Raw genomic sequence first — 26,936 nt, forward strand, 5'->3', positions numbered from 1 at the left:
ATGTGGCACAAGCAAGGTTTGCAGACCATCGAAGGAAACGGAAAAGCAGCTACGGACCCCGGGAAGCTTATGTTTTCCATTTCCCCCCTTTTATGTCACTTTCCAATCATCAGTCAGTTCTACTGGAAGCAATGAAAGGAGGAAGAAAGACACAGAGAAAATGCTTTTCAAATCATCCAATGTTTTTTATTTGTTAGAGGCTCTAGTGAAATCCTTGATGAGGAAAAGATTGTAATAATGGGTCCAGATTAGGTTGAAGTTTGTCAATGGCTTTTGACGACCCTCATTTTTATCCCTGTCATTATCAGAATGAATTAGACATCACTGAATCTTTTTATCCTGGAGAAGGAAATGGCAACCCACTGCAGTATTCTCGCCTGGAGAATCCCATGGAGGGAGGAGCCTGGCAGGCCACAGTCCATGGGGTCGCAGAGAGTCGGACATGACTGAGCGAAGACTGCACCAAATGCACAGAAGAGAAGCTAACATATTTCCAGGTCCTTTTGTTTTGTGAACCACCGATTTTTTCATCAGAGAAGGCAATGGCACCCCACTCCAGTACTCTTGCCTGGAAAATCCCAGGGAGGGGAGAGCCTGGTGGGCTGCCGTCTATGGGGTCGCGCAGAGTTGGACACGACTGAAGCGACTCAGCAGCAGCAGCAGCAGCAGCATCTTTTCATGTTCTTTCATTAGCATGCTCAAAAGATGCTTAATTTTTAAAAATAGCAATGTTGACCAGCACGTTATTTAATAGTTGTAAATTCCAAGGGACTAGTTGACAAATTCTTGAGAAAAGGTTCACCTGGAAATGGGGCTCAGAAATGACAATCATTATGTATTTTTGGGTTATTTTAGAATTTTCAATCCAAAAGTAGAAAATAATTCCTGTGTTACAAACATGTGAATTATACTATCAATATGCCCATGTGTTATTTTTGTTTGTACCCTAGAATATTAATATACCTATCTGTCAATCTATAGATAAAAGTTGTAATTGTTAAAGGGAAGTTGAAATTCATTTTTTTTCCAGTAAATCATACTTTTAAAAAGAAGTGATGTTTAAACACTGATACATACAATTATAACTTCCCTGGTAACTCAAATAGTAAAGAATCCACCTCCAAAGGAGACCCAGGTTTGATCCCTTCGTTGAGATGATTTCCTGGAAAAGAAAATGGCAACCCACTCCAGTATTCTTGCCTAGAGCATCCCACGAATAGAGGAGCCTGGCGAGCTACAGTCCATGAGGTTGCAAAGAGTTGGACATGACTGAGCAACTAACCTTTACATACAATTCTCTCTCAGTAAATTCTCTAAACAAATAGGAGCATTGTATTGCGGCCTTTTTTTACAAATAATGGAACTGCTCCAAATTTCTATGCCATCAAAAAAAAAAAAAAAAAAAAAAAAGAACCTTGAAAGGGTCCCTTATAAATTACAGCAGTTACTCATCTTTAATAGTCAAGTTCTTTTCATTACATCAAAGCGTGCTCTGGCTGCAGGAATTCTCTTAAAGTAGATATTATTTTTTCACTGTACATGGACCTCAAGGAGTGTGGATATAGCCTGGCAAGTAAGTTGAAATTTTGTGAGAAAAAGTGAAAATTAAAAGTTCAGACTCTAAAGTCTTGTTTATTTTCTATGATTATTAGTTATTAACATATTTTGACAGAACATATTAGCAATCTTTGTCTTACTTATGCATTTAAAGCAAGCATTTTGCTATTAAATATTAATTTAATTTCAGGTTGTAGAGCCAATGCATAGTTGAACTATTAATGGAGTATAATTCTTATTTTGCTATATCAAATCTTTTAGTTGCTACATAACTTTTTAATAAATGTTCTGTAATACTCTTTCATGTATAGAATTTTTTTATTTCACTTTTTTGTGGTTTTTGTTTCCATTATGTATAAGAAGTGATGCATTTAAAGCTTTAGTACTTTAAAATTTATTTATTATCAATTATCACTCATTGTCTATAGCACTGAAACTTGGAAAAAGCAATTTTCCTCCAGAAAAAAATTGTACAAAATATTAATTTATGTCTACTGGATCACCATGTAATATGAAAATCTGTTTTTAAGTACACTGAATTCTCTGCAAAATCATCTCACATTTCTGTAATCTATGCTGTCTTTTCTTATGTGCAATTTTCTCGTGTATTAGGATTTTATTTACAGAGAAAGCTATACTGAAACACTTTTGTCTGTCATATATAAACATTTAAAATGCTTATGTTTTATAAACTGATAAATGTATCAATGCTTAAAAGTTAAACCAAATTAATCTTGCTGCAGTCTTAACAAATGCAATCTGGATTATATAAGGGAGTAACTTATTTTATTTCAAGAAAACGCCATTAGAACTTGAAACAATACTACTAAGCTTACAAAATAGAAGCTACGAAATTTAGCCATACATCTTTTTCTGATTTGCTGTTGTTTTTTAGTCGCTAACTTGTGTCTGACTCTTTTGTGACCCCATGGACTGTAGCCCACCAGGCTACTCTGTCCATGGGATTTCCCAGGCGAAAATACTGGAGTGGGTTCCCATTTCCTTCTCCAGGGCATTTTCTGATTACTTCATGTTTTTTCTATAAAACTATTGGCAAACAAGTAGATTTTATAAATCAGTTTGTACTTTCTTTTTTCTCCTACATTGTTCAGGACATGAAATGATATTAACAATGAAATAGCTTGCTTGATGGGATATTTGGTTTAACAATTTTATTGAAGAAGACTCTAAGACTTATTATTTTCAAATATTAATTTTTAAAGAGGATAATGTATTGATCTTTGGATTCAAACACTTGTCTATAAATTCCAGTCCAACCATATGTAAAGCCATTTTTGTTAATAATGGTATCCATGTCATAAGCCTATATTATGAGGATTGAATTGAATGACACATGTGAAGTACTTAGAACAGTACCTGGGCCATAATAAGTGCTCAACAAGAGTTAGTTTATTACTATTACTTAACTTCTTTAAATCTGTTTATTGACATACTGGGGAAATGTTCCTATATTGTATGGTTACTGTGAGGATCAAATTGTGTGCACAGCACTTAGGACTCTTAATATGTAGTAGATATGGTTGCTGCTGCTAAGTCACTTCAGTCATGTCCGACTCTGTGAGAACCCATAGACGGCAGCTCACCCTCCCTGGTATTCTCCAGGCAAGAACACTGGAGTGGGTTGCCATTTCCTTCTCCAAAGCATGAAAGAGAAAAGTGAAAGTGAAGTCGCTCAGTCGTGTCCGACTCTAGTGACCCCATGGACTGCAGCCTACCAGGCTCCTCCGTCCATGGGATTTTCCAGGCAAAAGTACTGGAGTGGGGTGCCATTGCCTTCTCCGAGTACATATGGTTATATGTACTTAAATGTTAATACACATGCAAGGCACTTAAGGATCTTATCCTGTAGTAGGCATTGTTATTTACAGTTAAAGATAACAGGTCTTCCCTAGTGGTTCAGACGGTCAAGAATCAAGTTGCAATGTAGGAAACCAGGGTTCAGTCCCTAGGTTGGGAAGATCCCCTGGAGAAGGGAATGGCAATCCACTCCAGGATTCTTGCCTGGAGAATTCCTAGTGGGCTCCAGTTCATGGGGTCACAAAGAGTCAGACATGACTGAGTGACTAACACTTTCACTTTACTTTCATGATAGGTCTTTATTATTAGATTATTAATCCTCTATGCTAAGCTAATATGAAGCTAACATGTAAGAGTTGTATCATTGCTCTCTATGTGGTGATAAAAGAACCTTACATAATTTCAGTAGAGTTCATGCTTCTCTCCAGTTTATCCCACTCCACCAGAGATCACATGTAAATAAAAATTTCAAATGTTATGAGTTTTTTTGAGGCATCCACTTGATTACAGATTTGATTACAGTAATACATCTTATTAGCATGTTTTAATAATTATAAATATTTTCTTTCTCAACTTAGATAGAAAACAGATGAGAAAAAAATCCATTCATCCTTGTCAATCAACTGACAAAGAAGTGATAAAAGAAGATCACACTGAGAATTTAATGACTAATTTATCAAATGCTTATGCTTCAGGTATGGATGCTGTTAACAAATGTTATTTGTTTTATTTTTTTTATAAAATTCTATGTTATCTACATATTACTGAAGTAATTTTGATTTTCTTAAGATCTATAGACTAACTTTTATAAGTATACTTTGACTTTTAAAAGTATAACTTACCAGCTCATTTTTGACGACAGTCAAATAAGGACCACCTGGTAGAGCTTAAAGGGCCAATTACTTTCGTGGCGTTAATCTAAAGTGGCTTACTTTTTGGTGAAAAGTGTTATTCAGTGGGACTTAAAATGAAGATTATTTGTAGGATTTGGACAGATGCTGCTTTATTTACTATTTGACATGGCCTTCAAATATCTTTAGTTTTCTATGATTAAATTCTATCTGATACTTTCTTTGACTCTTTAGAAACAGACCTTGTTGTTTATTTCTTTTTTCTCTAGATTTGTTGCCATCCAAGGAGGGCGGAGATTTAACAAAATGTTTTCTGCTGCGAGTGGTAAATATTCTTCTGCACTACATTGAGAAAACTTTTGATGTTAAGAGTAAAATATTGGACTTTCATCATCCTCATCAACTTCTTGAAGGTTTGGATGGGTTTGACTTAGAACTGTCTGACCATCCTGAATCTCTGGAGCAGTTGCTTGTTGATTGCACAGACACCTTAAAATATGGTGTAAAAACAGGTAATTTTCAAATCTGTTTTTCCGAACTGGAGACTGAATGAGTAGCCTTAAGTTTACATTTGCATTGAAAAATACCCTAATTTCATTCATTTTTATTTAAAACATTTGTCTAGTTTATTTTAAACTGGTATTTTCATATAGAATTGTTTATTAATTAACAGAGAAAGTAAACAAAATGATTTTGGTTTGGAGGGATATATCCCAATGGCAAATAACATACAGTTTTTATTTACCTTTTTCATTTTTTGCTTTATTTGATCATATTCATTACTGGATGCTTGATTTATTATCTCTGTACTTCAATAAAATATAGAATGCTAAAATTAGATATATGTATAATTTATATATACAGCCTATATTTTAGAAAGTGTTTTCTGATTAAAATGACATCATTGTAACTTAATTATTAATCTCTTAAAACAATGGTACTTCCAGGAGCAAACAACATTTGAACAAAACTCTAGAGGCAACACAGAGATTCACAAAGAGCTGTCACACACATTATCTTTAAGATAGAGTATAAAACCAGTGCACAGAACAATCCATTGTGGAGCGAAGGAGGAGAAGCTTAATTTAAACTGAGTTCAATATAGATTGTTCAATTTGACAAGCAGTGTTTGGTGATTCTTCCTTAATATAAAATTTTGAAAGATCATTATAAGAGGAACCTGATATTTTTATAGTTGAAATTATTTATGTTTTTTTTGCTGCCTGTATTTTTAAAGAATTCTTTTCCATTATGGTTTCTTACAGGATATTGAATATCCTATGCTCTACACTAGGACCTTGCTGTTTATCCATCCTACATGTAACAGTCTCCATCTGCTAACCCCAAACTCCCAAACCAGTTCGTCCTCCACCCCCTCCTCCTTGGCGATCACAAGTCTATTATCTGTGCTTGTGATCCTGTTTCTGTTTTGTAGATAAGCTTATTTGTGTCATATTTTGGATTCCACATATTTGTTGTTCAGCCGCTAAGTTGTGTCTGACTCTGCGATCCCATGGGCTGCAGCACGCCAGGCTCCTCTGTCCTCTATTGTCTTCTGGAGTTTGCTCAAATCCATGTTCATTGAGTTTGTGATGCTCTCTAACTATCTCAGCCTTTGCCGCCCCCTTCTCCTTCTGCCCTCAATCTTTGCCAGCATGACAGTCTTTTCCAACGTGTTGGCTCTTTGCATCAGGTAGCCAAAATAATGGGGCTTCAGCTTCAGCATCCAGAGAAGGCAATGGCATCCCACTCCAGTACTACTGCCTGGAAAATCCCATGGACGGAGGAGCCTTGTAGGCTGCAGTCCATGAGGTCGCTAAGAGTCAGACACGACTGAGCGACTTCACTTTCACTTTTCACTTTCATGCATTGGAGAAAGAAAGGACAACCCACTTCAGTGTTCTTGCCTGGAGAATCCCAGGGATGGGGGAGCCTGGTGGGCTGCCATCTATGGGGTCACACAGAGTCGGAAACGACTGAAGCGATTTAGCAGCAGCAGCGGCGGCTTCAGCATTAGTTCTCCCGATGAATAATCAGGGTTGATCTCCTTTAGGATGGACTAGCTGGATCTCCTTGACGTCCAAGGGGCTCTCGAGTCTCCTCCAGCACCACAGTTGGAAAGCGTCAGTTCTCCGGTGCTCAGTCTTCTTTATGGTCCAGCTCTCACATGGTGTTTCTTGCTTAGTATGATAATCTCTAGGGACCTGATATTTCACCCAAAAAATGTATAAGCAGCTTTGGAAGGAAAATTATTTCATCTTCTAGGTGATCTTTCCCCCATCCACTGAGGTAGCTTCCCACACCCCACCCTCGGTCTTTCTACTTCAGTTGGGTTCCTCACTCTGGTATTTGAGCCCTTTCTCATTTTGGTGCCTTCTTATAGCTGCTCCTCCTCCTCCACTGTTTGGAAATAGACTTAAGACCTTCTCTGAAAGATCACTTCCTCCAAAAGCCTTCTCTGGAGACTGCCTCTCCTACTCCTGACCCCTTAGAAATGGTCTTATAACATCCTGATCCTTTGCTTCATAATTTTTGCTTATTACTGTACTTAAATACACTTGTGTCATTATTTGATTGTGTCTCCTTCTTTCAACAGTAAGTGAGATCCCCATGTGGCGGCTATGTCCACCCTGTATGACCACTGGGCCCTAATACCCAGAACACTCCCAGCATATGATAATCGCTCAGGAATATTCACTGAATGAAATCGTGTACTCGATCCGTAACACCTGTTCACTGAGAAACTGCTATGGAATTTAACCACATTTCAGCCCTGTGTTTACACTTTGAGCCATGTGCAATTTTGTCTTTTTTCCCAGGACATCCTCGCTGTTTTAACCAGCTCTCCAGTGGGCTAGATGTGATTGGACTTGCAGGGGAATGGTTGACAGCCACCGCAAATACCAACCTGTGAGTATCCTCCTGGATCTAAGGAACGTGAGACTGTGAGACACGGAGCAAGAGTGAAGGTGTCAGTTGTTGAAGTTCCGTTTTGCTGGACAGGATGTTTGCTCTATCAGAAACAAATATGTGATACCAGAAAGAAATGCAAAGAAGATGGTTCCTGTCCCCTGAGGACATTTTAACTGGTCCTCTGGACTGTCTCACCTCTCTAGAAACTCTTAGGATCTGAATTTCCTGGTAAATTAGTAAAGTGCAGTTGATTAGTCTGAGTTATTAGTGTGCAGACTGGGAGTCCAGCTCCGGGACTGAAATCACTGCAATACTACCCAGAAAAGCCCAGAGCATAGAGTCCAAAAACGACACACGCCAGTGTAGGGAAAGTTGCCTGAGTATTAATTGGAACTTCAATCTGCTCAAAGGTGAAGAAAGTAAACTATTCAAGTTAAATCGAGCTCCAATGTGATTCCTTAAAAATGTTGACCTTTGTCAGAACAACACTTGCAGTTATACGAAATGAGACACACTGCTGTGATGTTTTGAAGTAAAATTCACTTTAGGGCAATGTATTTCAAGTTTAAAGGAATAGGGAAGTGATTGGACATGCAACTGGAAGGAACAGTCTGTCTCAGATGTTAATATAATTTAACTACAATCAAAAGAGATAGCTGGTAGAAATTTAAACTTTAAAACCAGGAACTAAACATTACCAGAAGTGACTGCTTTACTGTGTAGGAAAGCTGTGGTTTATTTTACCTGTTCAGTTGTCACTGGGATCTTAATGGTGCACAGGGTTTTATAAATGTGAAATGCAAAGAAAAATAAGCTGCACAGTTTATTGCTAGTTTTAGTTTTCATTGTTTGATTGTAGCCCTTTATTTGAACACACATAGAGTAACACTTTGGGGAGCTTCTCTGATAGCTCAGTTGGTAAAGAATCCACCTGTAATGTAGGAGACCCTTAACGAACCTATATCGTTTGTGATATATAAAATGTGATGCATTTTATTACATAAAAATCATTTTACAAATCTTACTCCATTATTTGGAATCCTATTGCTGCGAAACAATCATTCTCTGTTCAAAGAAAGTATAGATTTTTGGTTTAAATAGAGAAATAGTAGAAAAACGCAGAGAGAAAGGATTTAAGAGATGGTTCTACACGTTTGAATTATTCTTTAATCAACGGATGTGAATACCTAGAACATGATTTTATTTATCCTCTTCCATGTAATATAATTCACAGTGGAATTTCTATACATATATTATAGGTTTACCTATGAAATAGCTCCAGTATTTACTGTCATGGAAACAGTTCTTCTTAAGAAAATGTGTGAAATTATTGGCTGGAGAGAAACAGAAGCAGATGGAATATTTTCACCTGGTAAGAAAAAGGTTTATAAGTGAAAAGAAATAATAGGAGAAAGTAAAAATGTATTTAAATTAATATGATTGTTTTTGAGTCATTGAACTAATGTGAATGTTCATAAGCCATAGTGTTGGCTATAATCATAAACAGAGTTTTTTGAAATCTAAAAGTTGTGGATTTTGTTCTTTGTGATTTCCTTTAATACTTTCAAGGAAGAGTATTTTAAAAATGACATCAGTAATTTGGCACCATTTTACTTTCAGAAAACTCTCAAATCGTCTCAATCAACATTTTCAGATTTTTGAAATTAGATTAACAGTCACAATTTCTCTTCCATAGGTGGGAGTATATCAAACCTCTATGGTATATTAGTAGCTCGTTATAAACAATATCCAGAGATAAAAGCAAGAGGCATGGCAGTCCTTCCATGCATTGTATTGTTTGTTTCTGAACAAGTAAGTATCAAGTCTAGATTTTTCTAAGCTTGAAGAATCTTCTAAGATATACTGATAAAGTAATTTAAACATTGAGAATATTAGCTTCACTTTTACGGTAAAAACACTCTGTAAACTGTGTTTGGATCTATATATTGATATTGGAAAGGAGAAAAACAACTTTCCAGTCTATACAGACTATATAGATTAGCAATACAAATAATTCAGGAAAAAATTTTTTCAATATAGGAGAAACTAACAGAAAAAGGATATGATTGTAAATATAAAACATTCTGCTATCTTTACCAAAAAAAAAAAAATCAAAGCATAAAAATTTCAAATATTTAATGCTTCTTTTTAACATTACATGGAGAGAACAAGAAAGTGATTAATGTTCTGTTTTTCCAGTTCGGCCTGAAGAAGTTGGTTGAAGAGAAAGCTTTGTTTTTATATGTCCTCAGCCAAATGTTTATGAAATTGACAATAGATCCACTGAGGTCTCCTTTAGCTTTCATGTTCCAAATCTGTGTATAGTATCAAAGCTTCTTTAAAAAATCAATTAATCCCTCTGATAAATCTGACCACTTTTCTTTTCCACCATGGTAACATTTATAATCTTAAAATATAATTGAAGTCCCAGCATGAGAATTGTACCTAAAAGTACTTGGAAACAAACACTGGATTTTCTAAAAATGTCCCTATGTCTGCAATGTCCTTTCTTTACTAAACTCAAATTAGCATTATATAAATACATATTATCAAATTGGGACCATTGCTGCATTGTTGTTTTGGTTCGGTGGCTAAGTCTTGTCTGACTCTTTTGTGACCCCATGGACAATAGCATGCCAGGCTCCTTTGTCCATGGGATTTCCCAGGCAAGAATACAGGAGTGGGTTGCCATTTCCTTCCCCAGGGGATCTTCCTGATCCAGCGATTGAACCCGAGTCTCCTGCATTGCAGGCGGATTCTTTACCACTGAGCCACCAGGCAAATCCCACTGCTGCATACTTAATGTAATTTACTATAAAACAATACAATCAAAGATACTTATTTATAAATGTCATTTTTATCATTTGACATATACTTTTTCAATATTATGAGCAAATAAGCTGAAATCCCATAATGTCATTTTTTTAAAAAAAATCATTTCCTATTTAATCTATGTATTGATATTCTCCATTGAAATGAAAACATCATAAGGGTTTTAAATTTCCCTTTTCTCTCATATATGTGGTCTTTTCCAGGCAACTAAAAATAACCCAGGAAAAGTTTATCTTTGAGCTGTCACTTCCATCTTACTGATTCTGTTTATATTATGCAAACTATGCCATGAGATAGTAGTCACCCAGAAGGCAAGAAATCAAAGTTGATATCAAAGTTAAAATTAAAAACTACAAGCAGAGGAAAAATTGATTCCTTTCTTTAGGCTTCTCTTAAAAAAAATTGGAAATTTAAGACTTAAAGCTGTCCATAACATGCAAGGATTTACCTGGAGGATATTGTCAGTAAATTTACAAATGACATGATTCATGTGGATACAGAAAACTAGAATAAGAATAATCACAGTCCTGTGTTTAAAGTGTTGTCTGAGTGACAGTGCCTCCTAGAGAGAGGTGCTACAGGCTTCTTCATCTCAACTAACGTCATGGTAAGGGTCTGGAAGTATGCCTTGAGAACCTCACTTCTGTGTGTGTGTGTGTGTGTGTGTGTGTGTATACATGTATTTATATATGCACAGATCCAGTCAGAGGTATGCACATATGCCCTAATTTGAGTAATGCACTAGTGTAAGTGATGATTTAAGGCAGGAAAACTAATGCCTTTCCTGTTTTCATTTTTGCCCAAGGGTCATTATTCCATAAAAAAGGCTGCAGCAACGCTTGGCATTGGAACAGAAAACGTCATTGAAGTAAAATGTGATGAAAGGTATGCTTCTCAACACATTCTCAAGATTTTTATGATCATTATGCTTCATATAAAGATTAAAACCCCATTTTTCTATTATCCCAATTTTTAGCAAGAATACTTTCCCAGATTAGTTTCAATAATTTTAACTAGAAGTAATTATGAAAGAAGCACCAAAGTTACCCTATACAATATCCTATACTGATATAGTCCTATTCAAGTGAGAGTGTTGCATGCCTTTACTTTGTTTTCAGCATATTGAAGTAGCAGTATAATGATGTCTGGAGATGAAAAATTCAGATGCATCAGAAATCTACAGAGTAAAAATATATTTCCATTTCTCTTGAAATGAATAAACTATATTATAAATACATATATTCTGGAAGATCATTTTGATGCATATTAAATATATGTATACATCTCAAGTTCTGTGTTACAATCTGCAACTTATTTTGTTAATTTTTTTGGCTTTAGAGTATATCTTAGAAACCTTAGCCTGTGAATTTATACAGACTTTCCTTATTCTTTTTTAATTACTTTGGAGTTTTCCATTTTGTAAATATAATTTCACATATCTTATTTAAAAGGTTTTCACCTAGATTTAAGTATTTAAAGACAAGGATTAAATGAATGTGTGTGTGTGTATGTGTGTGTGCTCAGTCGTGTCTGACTCTGTGACCCCATGGACTGTAGCCTGCCAGGCTCCTCTGTCCGTGGAATTTTCCAGGCAAGAATACTAGAGTGGATTGCCATTTCCTCTCAAAGAGATCTTTCTGACCCAGGGATCGAATCTGAGTCTTTTGGGTCTCCTGCATTGGCAGGTGGATTCTTTACCACTCACAGCACCTGGGAAGGCCTGATTTAATGAATATAATTATACAAGTATACTTGAGTGTCTGTATTTGAATATTTCTCACATGAATCCCTAGAAGTTGAATTACAGGTTCAAAGATTGTCTACACTTTAAATGTCATACAGATTTTCATTTGCCTTTCAAATATTTTTGAGTTAAATGATGCTTATCTACTTGGGAGAAACTTGAATATTATCAATACTTCTGTACTTGAAAATTCTGATAAATGAAGATGACCTTCAGTTGTTTGGAACTATATATGTCTAGTATCCTGACCAACCAGCTGTGTGTTACCGCAATATGTCTGTTCATTTTCATTTGCCAATTTTTTATTGGTAGTTTATTATTTATTGGCTTGTAAAAATATTTATATATTGAGATATTTTTTAATGTAAAATATATGAATATAAAATATTTTGCAAATATGCTTTATAAGTTTGTCATTCTATATGTATTTCAAGTTGTTTGGTTTTCTTTATATAAACCCTGTACATTTGCTGAGAATCTCTTTCCCAGATATTTTGTATCTGTTTTTACTACTATGAATAGGATATGTTCTATGTTTATTAAGAACAATTAGTTTTAAAAAAAATAGGAACCTAATTTACTATTGTAACCCTCCCATTGCTCAACATTCTTATAGTTTTCAAAAGTTTTTCAATAAGCAATGTTAGGCATTCCAGGTGTACAAGCATATGTACTTGAATTAGGGATTTTTCTTATTTTCGTTTCTATCTATTATCATCATGATTACCTCCCTCGATAGCAGATATTTCTTCAGAAAAAAGATGCTGTAATATTGATGGTGGTGGCATTCTTACTTGACTCCAGACTTTAAGAGGAATGCTTCCAAGAAGACGGTGTTTCAGTCTGATAACGGGGTGGAGCAGAAAGATACTGGCTTTTGTTTTTTTGTCCCAGAAATTTGCTGTGAAGAAAAATGTGAGACCACCTGAATTTTTGCCACATTCCCCCCAACAATTTGTATCTTTGATTTTTATGTCTTAATGCCAAGAAGTCTTTATGAAAATGAAAGTCACTCAGTCGTGTCCGACTCTTTGTGACCCCATGGACTATACAGGCCAGAATACTGGAGTGGGTACCTGTTCCCTTCTCCTGGGAATCTTCCCAACCCAGGGATCGAACCCAGGTCTCCCACATTGCAGGCGGATTTTTTACCAGCTGAGCCACAAGGGAAACCCAAGAATATTGGAGTGGGTAGCTTATCCCTTCTCGAGGGGATCTTCCCAGCCCAGGAATCAAACCACCGGGGGTCTCCTGCATTGCAGGTGGGTTCTTTACCAACTGAGCTATCAGGGAAGCCCTAAGAAGTCTTTATAATTAAAGGTTAATCATTAGAGAAAAAAAGGAAGAAAGAAAAGGAAGGAAGAAAACCATTATGTATCTTAGAAAAATCAGAATCTTCTGATATGTAAATAATGCAGATTTTAAGATGATTGAATAGTAAACTCAGCTTCCTTTAATTCAAATAACATGATATTTTATCTTGGTTTTAGGGAACTGCTTATTGCTTGTTTTCCACACCTATAAATACCTTTGGGAGTCACTAAAAACTAATTTTTTAATCTTGAATATTATTAATTCTTCTAACTGGTAGAATCGATATGTTTATTCACTCATAAGAAAACAATGTGTATTTGACTTTTTAAGGGGAAAGATGATTCCAGCTGAGTTAGAGAAAAATATATTACAAGCTAAAAGAAAGGTAAGTTCTGAAGTTCCATATTTAACTTGCAAATGCATCTTTATTTTCTTTACTGACTTTCATTAGTGGCAAGCAACTGATAAGAACTGCTACAGGAAATAAAGTAATCTCTAAATGTAGGAAATTTCTTCTAAAGCTGAAGTGAAATAATTAAATGACATTGCAATATTTCCCTGACCATTTTGTTTCTGTTAAATATCAAAAGACAAATTATCACCAAAAGTAAATCAAGTAGTTTATTTACTACTAAAGGAGTTTAGTCATCTTTATTGTTGTGGTATGATTTTCTGAAAATAAATTCAGAGAGAAATAACAATAAATGAGACTCAGAGGCAATGATATTTGTTCATCTTATGGTTAAGCTACTTTTTCCATTACTGTAGGTGCCTCTAAATATTTGAAGTTATTAGTTATCTAATGTCCTTAGTCAGGGGCTTCCCTGGTCGCTCAGCAGTAAAGAATCTGCCTGCCAGTTCAGGAGACATGGGTTCAACCCCTGAGTTGAGAAGATTGGCTGGAGTAGGAAATGGCAACCCACTCCAGTGTTCTTGTCTGGGAAATCCCATGGAAAGAGGAATCTGGCGGGCTATAGTCGGTGGGGTTGCAAAAGATCTGAATATGAGTTAGTAACTGAACAGCAACAACGGGCTTCCTGAGACTGTAAGAATGATGCAGCCTTTGTCCTCCCCAGGGCCAGACTCCTTTCTGTGCTGTGGCCACAGCTGGCAGCGCCGTGTTCGGGGCCTTCGACCCGCTCCATGACGTCGCAGATATTTGTGAGATACACAAACTCTGGATGCATGTGGATGTAAGTCATGTCCTAGAGTCTGGCTCATAATTTCCCTTTTTTAAAAATGTTACCTGTGAACAATCCTCATAATTTCTTAACTGACATTACAAGCAAGACCAAAATTTCTCTTTAACTCTAATTTTTATAATGAATAAATATCAAGAAAAAACAGTCTCATTTGCATAAATTACCTTAAAATAGACAATGCACTACCATAGAAAGAGCTATGTATGTATCAATATTTTTTTTAAAAAGTCTAAATGCCTATCAATATTCAACCAACAATTTAGAAGATCAATTTGAAGAAACAGTTAAACCTGATTTTAAATCAAAGAAACTTAGCCCCTTACTCTAATATATATTTCTTAATTAATAGCTGTTATGGAAGTCAAAACTTTTGATGTTATTAGTACAATGACTTTGTGCAAAAATGTCTTTGGCTTTGATTAGAGTTGGACAAATGTAAAGTTATATAATATGGTAGCTATTTTAATTTTTCTGTAGTATTGCCAAATCTGATGCCAACTTTTAAAAAATTCTGTCTCTGGAAATTATACAGAAGGTGTCTCTTTGCATTAATTATCAATAGAAACCTAAAACTTTACTATCTCATGAAGAGATAATGAGAATTCATAGGAGGAAAAATTTAAATGCATGGTTCTTTTAAGTGAGACAATTATAGCCAAGTTTGTAATTATCTAGTATAGCAATTAAATCTTCATCAACTTTTGAAATAAATATAACATAGGAAAGAGCAGTCAGTGCTATGTAAAAAGAAATCATTAATGTAAACACACAAATCCTTTGTGTCCATTATAGGCAGCTTGGGGAGGTGGATTGCTGTTGTCCAGAAAGCATTCCTATAAACTCAGTGGCATTGAAAGGTGAGAACTGGGCCGCTGCTCATGCAAGTGGAAGGGCCTCCTCGGGCTTCTGTTTGTCTCCTTAGCCCGTGAGCACTAACAGGACTTGTTTTATCGCCTAGGGCCAACTCCGTGACCTGGAACCCCCACAAACTCATGGGTGTGCCCCTTCAGTGCTCTGCTCTCCTGACCCGGGAAAAAGTAAGTGATCTCTGTTTTCGAGTAGTGACGTAATGGAGACCTTGGTCATGACTAGGTTCATTGTGCATGTTCAAAACCAGAATCATTATGGCCTCATTGAATTCATGTAGTGCAGGACCATTTGGCCTGTAGAGGAAAGCTGCTCCTTAATTAGCAACCACTGGGCTTCCCTAGTGGCTCAAATGGTAAAGAATCTGCCTGCAATGTGGGAGACCCGGGTTCGATCCCTGGGTCAGGAAGATCCCCTGGAGAAGGAAATGGCAACCCACTCCAGTACTCTTTCCTGGAGAATCCCATGGGCAGAGTCCATGGAGTCTCAGAGGCAGACGTGACTGAGCAGCTAACACTGACAGTGGGTGACTAAAGTGTCACAAAACCCAATGGTGTAGGGCCACAGGTAGTAAGTTAATGTGTGGATGAGATCAGGGATAAGACAATAGACAGTGGTGAGAAATAGAACAGATGATAGAAAATGTGGTCACTCGTGACCTCCCTTCTAAACACACCGTGAACAAAGGTAAGGTCTCTTTGGAGTCAGATTTGGCCTGCTGACCAATTTGTTACCTCAGCAAGTAAGGCCAAAATAAGACTTGTTTTAAGTAGGGATAACTATCAGTAACGGTGATGTACATTTAGCATAAAAAGCAAAAAATTATGGGTTGTATGAAATTATTTTTTGCTTATTAGTTTGTGTATTTTATCTCTGCCAAATAGTAAATGTAATGCTACATAAGGAGATAAGCCCATGATCTCCTGCAAGAAGAGATACAATTACAAAGTTCAATTTGAATATTCCCTGTCTCTGCTTAGCTGTCAGAGGTGCAGACACACTTCACGTGGCTATCATTTGTAGCTTTGTTCTCTTTCTCTCTTACTTACAAGCAATCCAGTGATTTGAATTTAAAAATAAAGTGCTTGTCTTCCCATTGTAAACTGCCTGACCTGGTACTCCCCACTTACTGTTGAGTGTTAAATACACACCTCTTCTTCTCTAGCTCTAAGACAATCTTTGTTCTCTCCTAACCCAAGGCGTTCTCAGCAATTCAGGCTGGAACCATTGGCTCTGCTTTAGCTTCTGCTCAATTGGCTGCATGGCAACAACCCCTCCACTTTGCTGTCAGGTCTATAGTCCACTTGCAGATTTCTGGTACTTTTATGTTTAGGGCTCAAAAACAAATTTTCTGCAGTCTTTCTTCATTTCTTCACTCATAATGAGTATGTGAAAGTAGCCCTGCCCTTCTCTGCTCAGCCTCCTACAACCCAGACTGTAAACTCAACAAGGCTAGAGTTTTTCCTTACTACAAATCCACAGTCCCAGCACAGAGCATGACAGATTTTAGGTGCTTAATTTTTACCTCAGAGGCTTCCCAGGTGGCACAACAGTCTAAAGCATCCACCTGCCAATGCAGGAGATGCCAGAGATGTGGGTTCACTCCCTGGCTTAGGAGGATCCCTGGAAAAGGGAATGACAACCCACTGCAGCATTCTTGCCTGGGAAATCTCATCGGCACAGGAGCCTGGTGGGCTATAGTCCATGGGGTTGCAAAGAGTCAGACTCAACCGAGCACACACACAGTCTTTATCTAAGAAACTATAGTTAAAACTCACATTGTTTACACTGTTTTAAAACATTTTAGTTTCTAGTTCCTGACAAAATATTTAAGTCCAAGTTTGAAGTAAACTACAGGGAAAATATTTCTCATGTGTGAATTGGGCCCTGCAGTGTGTAGCGTATTCGTCATTCAGTCATGTCCGAGTCTTTGTGACCCCATGGACTGTAGCCCACCAGGCTCCTCTGTCCATGGAATTCTCCTGAGCCAGACGGTCAAGAATCTCAGAATCTGCCTGCAGTGCAGGAGACACAGGAGCCATGGGTCAGTCCCTGGGTTGGGAAGATCCCCTAGAGAAGAGAATGGCTACCCACTCTGGTATTCTTCTACTTTAATATTTTGTTAGATAGGAACTGGAGACTAAAGTATTTTAAAACAGTGTATGTAGTACACACATATATATGTATGTAGTATATTGTGTATATATATACACACACACACAAAGTACTCTCCTTTGCAAGGTATCCTTTCTTCTCTATTTCACCCCGGTACTTCAAATCTTATCACCAATTGTGATCCTTCCCTTAGACCCATAAGCCGCTCCTAAATAAGAGTGTGAGTTTTCTTCCCTTGGAAATTGGATTGCCACAGACTCCCAGACGAACTACCCTCTTGTTAGCTCTCAAACTTAGCACTGTATAGATATATGATCTTGAAAATTCCTTACTGTGGTGAAGTTTCTGTCTCTTCAATCTATAAAAATGATGTAACAGTAGCACTTATGCCCTAAGTCTTCCATGAGGTTCAGATGGTATATTTGTGATGTGTCCAGCATATAATAGGCACGTGATAAATACGTTCTTATTTGCTTCATATTCAAAAGGTTATAGTTGGTATAGATTTAAACTCTACCCAGTCAGTGCACGCAGGTTTAGCCTTTGTTATGCTGTGGCGATGCATATCTTTTGAGAAAAGCCTCTTTTCAACTGGTTGATGGAAAACATTTCATTTCTCTAGTGGTTATTATTTAATCATTCAAAAGGAGTATTTCTCCATTCTTCAACACCAAGGAGGAAAGTTTTCGACACCTTTTATGTAAGAGGAAATGGCTAGGAAAGGGCAAAATCAAATAAATGGGCTGTTTTATTCTCTGCCTCCCGTGGCCATCAGAGCAGTTTGCTTGACTGGCATCTAAACTGTTGATTCATGAGAAAGCTTAAAGTGAACGAGGCACTCAATTCTAATTAACTTCAGTGCAGGCTGGTCACATAATTTCAAAAGAGCAGCAAAACTTCAAGGTTTTTAAGAAAAGTTAAAGAAATATAGACAACTGGTAATCTACTGTTCCAGTTAAATCCAAAGAACAACTGAATCCATGAAAATCCTAAGAAAGTAACATATTTTTATATAAAATAAACAAAAAATCTGTTTAAATGTGCCTGTAAGGTAGAAATGCTAAGTGAACTGAAATGAATAAGTGGTTGTGGCTTCTTATTGAGATGTGGATGGCTTACACACGGTAGATATATCGTTCCTTTTTCAGGGTCTTCTGGGAGCATGCAACCAGATGCAGGCTGAATACCTTTTCCAGCCTGATAAAGTCTACAATATTAACTTTGACACCGGGGATAAAACTATTCAATGCGGCCGACATGTTGATGTCTTTAAGCTCTGGTTAATGTGGAAGGCAAAGGTAGGAATTTGCCATCTTTTATTAGGTCCTATGTACTTGGATACCCGATGTAACTAGTTCCATATTTTAGAGCTTACTTTGGATGTCTTTCCCCAAATTATAGTCCTTTTATTTTATTAAGTTTTTCTCTTTTTTAGATTTTATTTATTTGTGTTTGGCTGTGCTGGGTCTTCACCACTGTGCAGGCTTTTCTTTAGTTGTGGCGAAGGGGGGCTATGCTCTAGTTCCGGGGCTTCTCGGTGCAGTGTCCTCTCTTGTTGCAGAGCACAGGCTCTGGGTGCTTGGGGCTTCGGTCGTTGCGGCGCGTGGGCCCGGTAGCTGCAGTTCGCAGGCTCCAGAGCACAGGCGTGGTAGACGTGGCACACGGGCTTATTTGCTCCGCGGCAGGTGGAATCCCCCCAGATCAGGGATTGAATCCCTGTCTCCTATGTTCGCAGGAGGGTTCTTTACCCTTGAGCCCCCGGAGGAGCCCTATGGTCCTTTTGTTAAACTTCCGTAGAGGAAACGGCTCTAACTGCAAAGGCAAGCTTCGTTCTGAGCTCAAAATTCTACTGAGGTGGAGAAGATTTTAGCTTGTTTTACCATTAATGTATATTCTATCAAATGGTAGGAGTAAAATCTGTTAAGAATATAAATTTGCCTGCAGGCTTAAAAAAAAAAAAACTTTTTTTTTCTAATTGGAATTGGAAATAGGTCAAGCCACTTAAAGTTAGTATAGATTCCCAGATGTGAACACTTATTAATTACCTGAATATTCAATCTACCTTAGAATCAAGGTCAGGGCTTCCCAGGTGGTGCAGTGGTAGAAAATCCATCTGCTAACGCAGGAGATGCAAGAGACCCAGGTTTGATGCCTGGATTGAAAAGATTCCCTGAAGAAAGAAATGGCACTCCACTCCAGTATTCTTGCCTGGAGAATCCCATGGACAGAGGAGCCTGGCAGGATACAGGCCATGGGTCGCAAAGAGTCGGACACAACTGAGTGACTAATACACACACACACACGCACACAGAGTCAAGGACAACAGATACAGCCTCTCCGAAGATGGCAACAGCAGGACATGTGCTACACCCTCCCTCTGCTCCTTGTTTATCATTTTTAGCTTAAATAATGGAAATCCTTTTAGGAAGCTATTTCTATCACCTCCTTCCCAATCCTCTATAGGAAGATAGGCAGTAGGTCCTCTGAGGATGAAAGCTTTGACATGAACCAGCAGCTTCTTTAACACAGTGGGAACCTGATCCTCCACAACACATCACTCACCCTCTGCATCTCAAGGGGACTCTTCTGTGTATCACAGGGAGTTATCCTTCTCCAGAAGAATTGCTTAGATTTTTATTTGGTGGATATAGAATTCCTAGTACAAAACACAAATAGAAAAACATGTTCTGTAACATGAATCACAGAGGCAAATTCATGATCCTTCTTTCAGTTCAGTTCAGTCACTCAGTCATGTCTGACTCTTTGTGACCCCATGAATCGCAGCACGCCAGGCCTCCCTGTCCATCACCAACTCCCGGAGTTCACTCAGACTCATGTCCATCAAGTTAGCGATACCATCCAGCCATCTCATCCTCTGTCATCCCCTTCTCCTCCTGTCCCCAATCCCTCCCAGCATCAGAGTCTTTTCCAATGAGTCAACTCTTTGCATGAGGTGGCCAAAGTACTGGAGTTTCAGCTTTAGCATCATTCCTTCCAAAGAAATCCCAGGGCTGATCTCCTTTAGGATGGACTGGTGGGATCTCCTTGCAGTCCAAGGGACTCTCAAGAGTCTTCTCCAACACCACAGTTCAAAAGCATCAATTCTTTGGCGCTCAGCCTTCTTCACAGTCCAACTCTCACATCCATACATGACCACTGGAAAAACCATAGCCTTGACTAGATGGACCTTTGTTGGCAAAGTAATGTCTCTGCTTTTGAATATGCTATCTAGGTTGGTCATAACTTTCCTTCCAAGAAGTAAGCGTCTTTTAATTTCATGGCTGCAGTCCCCATCTGCAGTGATTTTGGAGCCCAGAAAAATAAAGTCAGCCACTGTTTCCACTGTTTCCCCATCTATTTCCCATGAAGTGATGGGACCAGATGCCATGATCTTCGTTTTCTGAATGTTGAGCTTTAGGCCAACTTTTTCACTCTCCACTTTCACCTTCATCAAGAGGCTTTTGAGTTCCTCTTCACTTTCTGCCATAAGGGTGGTGCCATCTGCATATCTGAGGTTGTTGATATTTCTCCCAGCAATCTTGATTCCAGCTTGTGTTTCTTCCAGTCCAGCGTTTCTCATGATGTACTCTGCATATAAGTTAAATAAGCAGGGTGACAATATACAGCCTTGACGTACTCCTTTTCCTATTTGGAGCCAGTCTGTTGTTCCATGTCCAGTTCTAACTGTTGCTTCCTGACCTGCATACAGGTTTCTCAAGAGGCAGGTCAGGTGGTCTGGTATTCCCATCTCTTTCAGAATTTCCACAGTTCATTGTGATCCACACAGTCAAAGGCTTTGGCATAGTCGATAAAGCAGAAATAGACGTTTTTCTGGAACGCTCTTGCTTTTTCCATGATCCAGCAGATGTTGGCAATTTGATCTCTGGTTCCTCTGCCTTTTCTAAAACCAGCTTGAACATCAGGAAGTTCACAGTTCACGTATTGCTGAAGCCTGGCTTGCAGAATTTTGAGCATTACTTTACTAGCATGTGAGATGAGTGCAATTGTGTGGTAGTTTGAGCATTCTTTGGCATTGCCTTTCTTTGGAATTGGAATGAAAACTGACCTTTTCCAGTCCTGTGGCCACTGCTGAGTTTTCCAAATTTGCTGGCATATTGTGTGCAGCACTTTCACAGCATCATCTTTCAGGATTTGAAATAGCAACTGGAATTCCATCACCTCCACTAGCTTTGTTCGTAGTGATGCTTTCTAAGGTCCACTTGATTTCACATTTCAGGATGTCTGGCTCTAGGTCAGTGATCACACCATTGTGATTATCTGGGTCGTGAAGCTCTTTTTTGTACAGTTCTTCTGTGTATTCTTGCCACCTCTTCTTAATATCTTCTGCTTCTGTTAGGTCCATATCATTTCTGTCCTTTATCGAGCCCATCTTTGCATGAAATGTTCCCTTGGTATCTCTAATTTTCTTGAAGAGATCTCTAGATCCTTCTTTAGTAATCTATAATACGTTGGCCGCATTTTCTCTTACAAATTTATCTTTTATCACCTGCTTTTTCCTAACCTTATAATCACCTTGTTTGAAATAAGCATTAAAAAACCCACTTTGAATAGTGTATATATATTGATAACTCACCTTAAATTATTTCAATAAGGCATTGAAATAATAAAAAATCTATTCAATAGTATAGATCTTCAGTAGTCATGGGTTTACCATACGTTGAACATAGATTAGGCTACAAAGCTTTACTTATGTAATTTAGCTTACGTGTCCCAACAGTTGAGCTGGTTATATCTGGTAAATAGGTAAAGAAATTAACTTGCTGATGGATGAAGAGAATTCAATCTAAGGAGCACAGCTGACTCTCAAATTCAAAATCTATTTTTCCACAAATCCATATTGTCTTTCTTAACATAATTCATAGCACCATGGGAATGCTAAAACTCATCTAGAGTAGTGATGAAAAAGCAGGTTCATCACCTTTTGCATATGGAAACTATGTTACAAAAAAAGGTGTATAAACAGATATTATGTAAGCAAGGCCATTCCTGAGAGTAGGGAAACAAAATTCCAGTATACAGCAGAATGGAAATTATTTTCATATTTAAGAGCATTTTTATATGTTAAAATGCAAGTTCAGGTAAATATCCATGGCAGGCTTGAAAGGGAGGAGTTGACTTGCAAGTTTGTTGCATGATCTACAACTACTAAATATTTAAACATTTGCTGGGTGAGTCTCCATCCATACTCTTGACAAGATGATGGGAATTAAGAAGAAAGTCTAAAGATATAAGTGAAAAATTTATATTTTTTTCCTCATTTGCTGTAATTACAGAATGAATACTTCATTGATTACAGAAAAGAGGATCCATTTTTAATGAAATTCATATTTCTTTAAAGTAAAATTAATTCCATAAAATACTGTGGTAGGTTATAAAACTAAGTAATAAGAAAATCATATAGAAATATAAGATTCCACAAACACTGATTATTGTCCAAAAGCAAATCTAATGCACAATCTTCTCTTTTTGGATGGATTTGCTACAGAAGTTGGACTAGTTTTATATTCATAAAATGACTCTGTTTGGCCAGGAGAAAGCTATCGAGCTTAATTGTGCAAGAGCCCCATCTGCTTCTTCTAAAGTCAGATTGCATTTGCCCTGGGGCTGGGCTTCCCGGTTTTCTCCCATCAGTGACTGACAGTGAGTGGCAGGGAGGCTAAGGGGTACCACTCCTGAGAGACAGGAGACTGTTTCTGATAGCTGAGCTGACGTGAAGAGGTCTTAAAGGCCTTCCTACATCTTAGATTTCATTGTAGTCTAGGATGCGTCCACTCCACCTTTGCCCATCTTTTTCCTTCACTTAGAGTCATATTTGGGCTTGCCTGGCAGCTCAGATGGTAAAGAATTTGCCTGCAATGTGAGAGACCAGGCTTCAATCCCTGGGTTGGGAAGATCTCCTGGAGAACGGAATGGCAACCCACTGTAGCATTCTTGTCTGGAGACTCCCAGGGACAGAGGATCCTGGCGGGCCACAGTCCCTGGGGTCACAAAGAGTCAGACACGACTAAGCCACTAACACACACACACACACACACACACACAGAGCCATATTTATTCACAGTCTGAAAGCTTTCCCAGTCTGCCTGCCTCCTTCCTACTGTCTTTCACACAGGTATGTGTGTTCACACAGGTATGTGTCTTTCACACAGGTACGTGTGTTCACACAGGTATGTGTCTTTCACACAGGTACGTGTGTTCACACAGGTATGTGTCTTTCACACAGGTACGTGTGTTCACACAGGTATGTGTGCGCGCTCAGCTGTGTCTGACTCTTTGCGGCCCCAAGGACAGTAGTCTGCCTGGTCACAAAAGCCTAAGTATTGAGAAGGTGCTTAAGTGCCACCTCATATTGTTGTAGAGGCTCTGCATTGCATACCCCTAAAGTAACCAGCAATGGGTACCCTCAGCAAAGAATATCTGGGATGTACAGACAGAAGCAGAGATCATTAGAAAGCAAAGTCAGTAATGCAGGAGAGGGTGATTGGGCCAGCATAGTGGCAACAAATAGGTTAAGATATATTAGAATTTAATTACCTTTTGAAGTTAAATCCAGTGGAATTTTCCAAAATATTCTACTGGGTGTGGGTGTGAAAAAAGAAGAAAGTCAAGGATAAGATGCTGATGGTTTGGACCTTAGCAACTAAAGGATAGAATGGAGATTGGGAACACTGGGAAGTACAAGTTTGTGGAGAAAGGTCAGGAGTTCAGTTCTGGGCATGTCATTTTGAGATGTTAGTTATATTAACAGGGAATCAAACATATGAATCTGAGGTTCAGAGATGAGGTCTCAGGTGGAAATATAAGGGGGAGAGTCATCAGCCTTTACATATTGCTTAGAGCCATGAGACAAGTGGCAATCACCAAGGGAAAGAAGGCGAACAGAGACAGAGATGGGTGGGTTTCTCCGTGCCTTCGCCATCCACTTTATAGCACTCTAAGAGCAAATTAAACCAAGAGTGCAAAGCACTGACCTACATACCTGGGCTACAGCTAAAGGTCAACAACTCTTAGTTTTAGGATATCCTATGCCAGCCAGTATGCCAAGGGCTTTATTTGTCATATTTCTTCTGTTCCTCACTGCATTGTATAAAATTTTTTTTAGAAATTTGCTCTGCATACTAGACATAAAAAATTAGATGTCAAGGGCTTCCCTGGTGGCTGAGTGGTAAAGGCTCCACCTGCCAGTGTAGGAGACATGGGTTCCACCCCTGGTCTGGAAAGATCCCGCATGCTGTGGAGCAGCTGAGCCTGCCAGCCACAACAGCTGGGCCTGCGCTCTAGAGCCCGGGGATCATGGCTACTAAAGCCCACGCACCCTAGAGCCACGCACCCTAGGGCACACAAACCCTAGAGCCGCGCACCCTAGAGCACACACACGCTAGAGCACACGCACCCTAGAGCACACGCACACTAGAACCACACACCCTAGGGCCACACACCTGAGAGCCATGCACCCTAGAGCACACGCACCCTAGAGCACATGCACCCTCGAGCACTCGCACCCTGGAGCCCGTGCTCTACACAAAAGAAGTCTGCACCCCACAACTAGAAAGCAGCCCGAGTCAGCACAGCTAAAGAAAAAGCCCTCCCAGCAGGGAGAACAGCACAGCCAAAAACAAACAAATAAGTAAAAGTATTTTAAAAACTCATGTCAAAGTGTTTATCACACATTTGTAGATCTAGGCAACAGAAGCGTAACAAGGCTAAGTAACTTGCCTCAAGTTCCGCAGACAGTTGGGAGTAAAAGCAGATTGAGAAGATAGAGATAAAATGCAGTGAGAATAGAGGATACCTACTGTTAGTAAGATAATAATCACATTTATTTAAGTAAGTACATTTAAATGGATTTAATACATTTCAAGAGCTTCTTTAGTTTAATTTAAAGGTACTTACTTGAATAAAGCGTTTGATGTTTTTTTAAACTACAGGGAACCTATGGCTTTGAGATACAGATTGACAGATATATGGAACTTGCAAAATACTTCTATAAAGTTTTAAAGAAAAAAGATAACTTTAAGCTTGTATTTGATGCAGAGGTAAGGACTCTATTAGTGGGCTTTTTTTGGTGGTACTTTAATGTATCTATTCTGTCTTTGCTGAGTATTTTTTCTTGAATCTATTACCTGTCTAACACTTTGAGATAATTCAAAAGTTACATGCAATAATTATCATACACATTTTATTTTATCTAAGTGCTGCAAAACATTTAGATCTTAAAAACTTTTCCATTAAATTATCTTTTTTTATAGGCCTAGGGCCTAATAGATTAATTTAATAGTTGCCTTGCCTTTGTGCGTCCTTAATTATGTCTGACTCTTAGTGATCCCATGGACTATATCCCACTGGGCTCTCAATTAAAAAAAAAATTAAGATAAAACTATTTGGTTATAATTGCTTTTCTGATTTTGATGGCACTTAATCAAGAGAAATTTAATTTTTCCTAGCATTTTTCTTGTAAGTTAAGACTATGCAGTTGGGTTTCTGGAGAGTAGGTGACATAAGAAAAAGTGGTCTTTAAGTTACCTGATAATCCTTGGTTAATTATTACTAAGGTACTAAATTATAGATATTAATGATAAAATTGAGAGTTTTGCTAGTATTATATCCATCTTCCTCTTCAAGGGCTAGTCAGCCCCTTGGCAGCCTGATGGCATGGGTAATTAAAATACTTCTGGGATAATTAAGCAATTAGGTAGGGCTTTAAGAATACTCGTAAAATTACTAAAGAAGTAGATGAAACTTTAAGAATACTTGTAAAGTGTTAATTTTTGATTTAGCCTGAGTTCACCAATGTCTGCTTCTGGTATTTCCCACCAACACTTAAACACATCCCAAAAAGTTTTGAAAGAGATCAAGAACTGCAAAAGGTAAGTCTGTGTGTGTGATATGGGGGTTATGATTTTAATACTGCATTAAGTAACGTGTGCATGCCCTCTGCATGCCCCAGGTCTCAGCACCACTTTGCCCTATAGTATCCATAGTGACCGCAGAGTGTTATGTGATCTCACGTCACCTGCGCAGTGTTGTTTTAGGAGCTGTGCAAGACATTAAACAGGTAGAATTTTCCTCTGTAGAATTTACAAAGAAACCATATTTCACTGCAAAACAGTGACCTTGTTGAAAAGCTCAAGTTGTATTGTAATAATTCAGAGAGTGAAAGTTAGAATATCAGAAGGTATTCCTACTTTTCCTTTCTCTAGTTCATTTTACCTCTCTCCCAAAGATGGCTGTCTAGATTGACATATAAATGTAAACAAAATGTCATACAACCTTCTTTAATGTATTCTAGTACACTTGCATTATTTTATGAGTTTGGTAATTGTGAATCATGGGCTAGCAAGAGTGTTAATATGTGTTTAGAACAGGCTGCTTTTTTTCTGTAGTAAGCTGCTTATTAAAAATTATCCCTGACAGTTTTAAATTGCCTGCAATTTACCTCAAGCTAATGATAGTCATGTAGTCATCTAGGAGGTAGAACAGTATTTATTTGTAAGCTTTCTTTTTAATGATATTTGTGTTTATACACAGATTGCTCCAAAGATTAAAGCTCAGATGATAGTGGAAGGTACAGTCATGCTCAGCTACCAGCCCTGTGGGGACAAAGTAAATTTTTTCCGAATGGTCTTTTCTAATCCTGCCACAAGACAAACAGATGTTGACTATCTTATTGATGAAATTCAAAGACTTGGAAAAGAATTATGA

The 26,936-nt window shown here is 38.0% G+C and overlaps 1 protein-coding gene across 1 annotated transcript; it reads left to right on the forward strand.

The window, feature by feature from the left end:
• Positions 1-26,936, forward strand: LOC129636047 (glutamate decarboxylase 1-like). The gene is made up of 14 exons (XM_055559316.1): positions 1-71; positions 4,461-4,738; positions 7,046-7,136; positions 8,399-8,511; positions 8,836-8,951; positions 10,777-10,856; positions 13,360-13,414; positions 14,106-14,222; positions 15,024-15,088; positions 15,190-15,268; positions 18,362-18,511; positions 25,163-25,270; positions 26,012-26,101; positions 26,763-26,936. The coding sequence occupies exons 1-14, from the start codon at positions 1-3 to the stop codon at positions 26,934-26,936; spliced, it is 1,587 nt and encodes a 528-aa protein (XP_055415291.1).

The sequence above is a fragment of the Bubalus kerabau genome, chromosome 21 (genome assembly GCF_029407905.1).
Source record: "Bubalus kerabau isolate K-KA32 ecotype Philippines breed swamp buffalo chromosome 21, PCC_UOA_SB_1v2, whole genome shotgun sequence".
Lineage (NCBI taxonomy): Eukaryota > Metazoa > Chordata > Mammalia > Artiodactyla > Bovidae > Bubalus > Bubalus kerabau.

Coding starts and splice junctions, on each gene's coding strand:
- LOC129636047 (XM_055559316.1), top strand. CDS start 1: ATGTGGCACAAGCAAGGTTTGCAGACCATCGAAGGAAACGGAAAAGCA. Junction 10,857..13,359: donor GAAGTAAAATGTGATGAAAG/GTATGCTTCTCA, acceptor TGACTTTTTAAG/GGGAAAGATGATTCCAGCTG. Junction 15,089..15,189: donor AAACTCAGTGGCATTGAAAG/GTGAGAACTGGG, acceptor TTTATCGCCTAG/GGCCAACTCCGTGACCTGGA.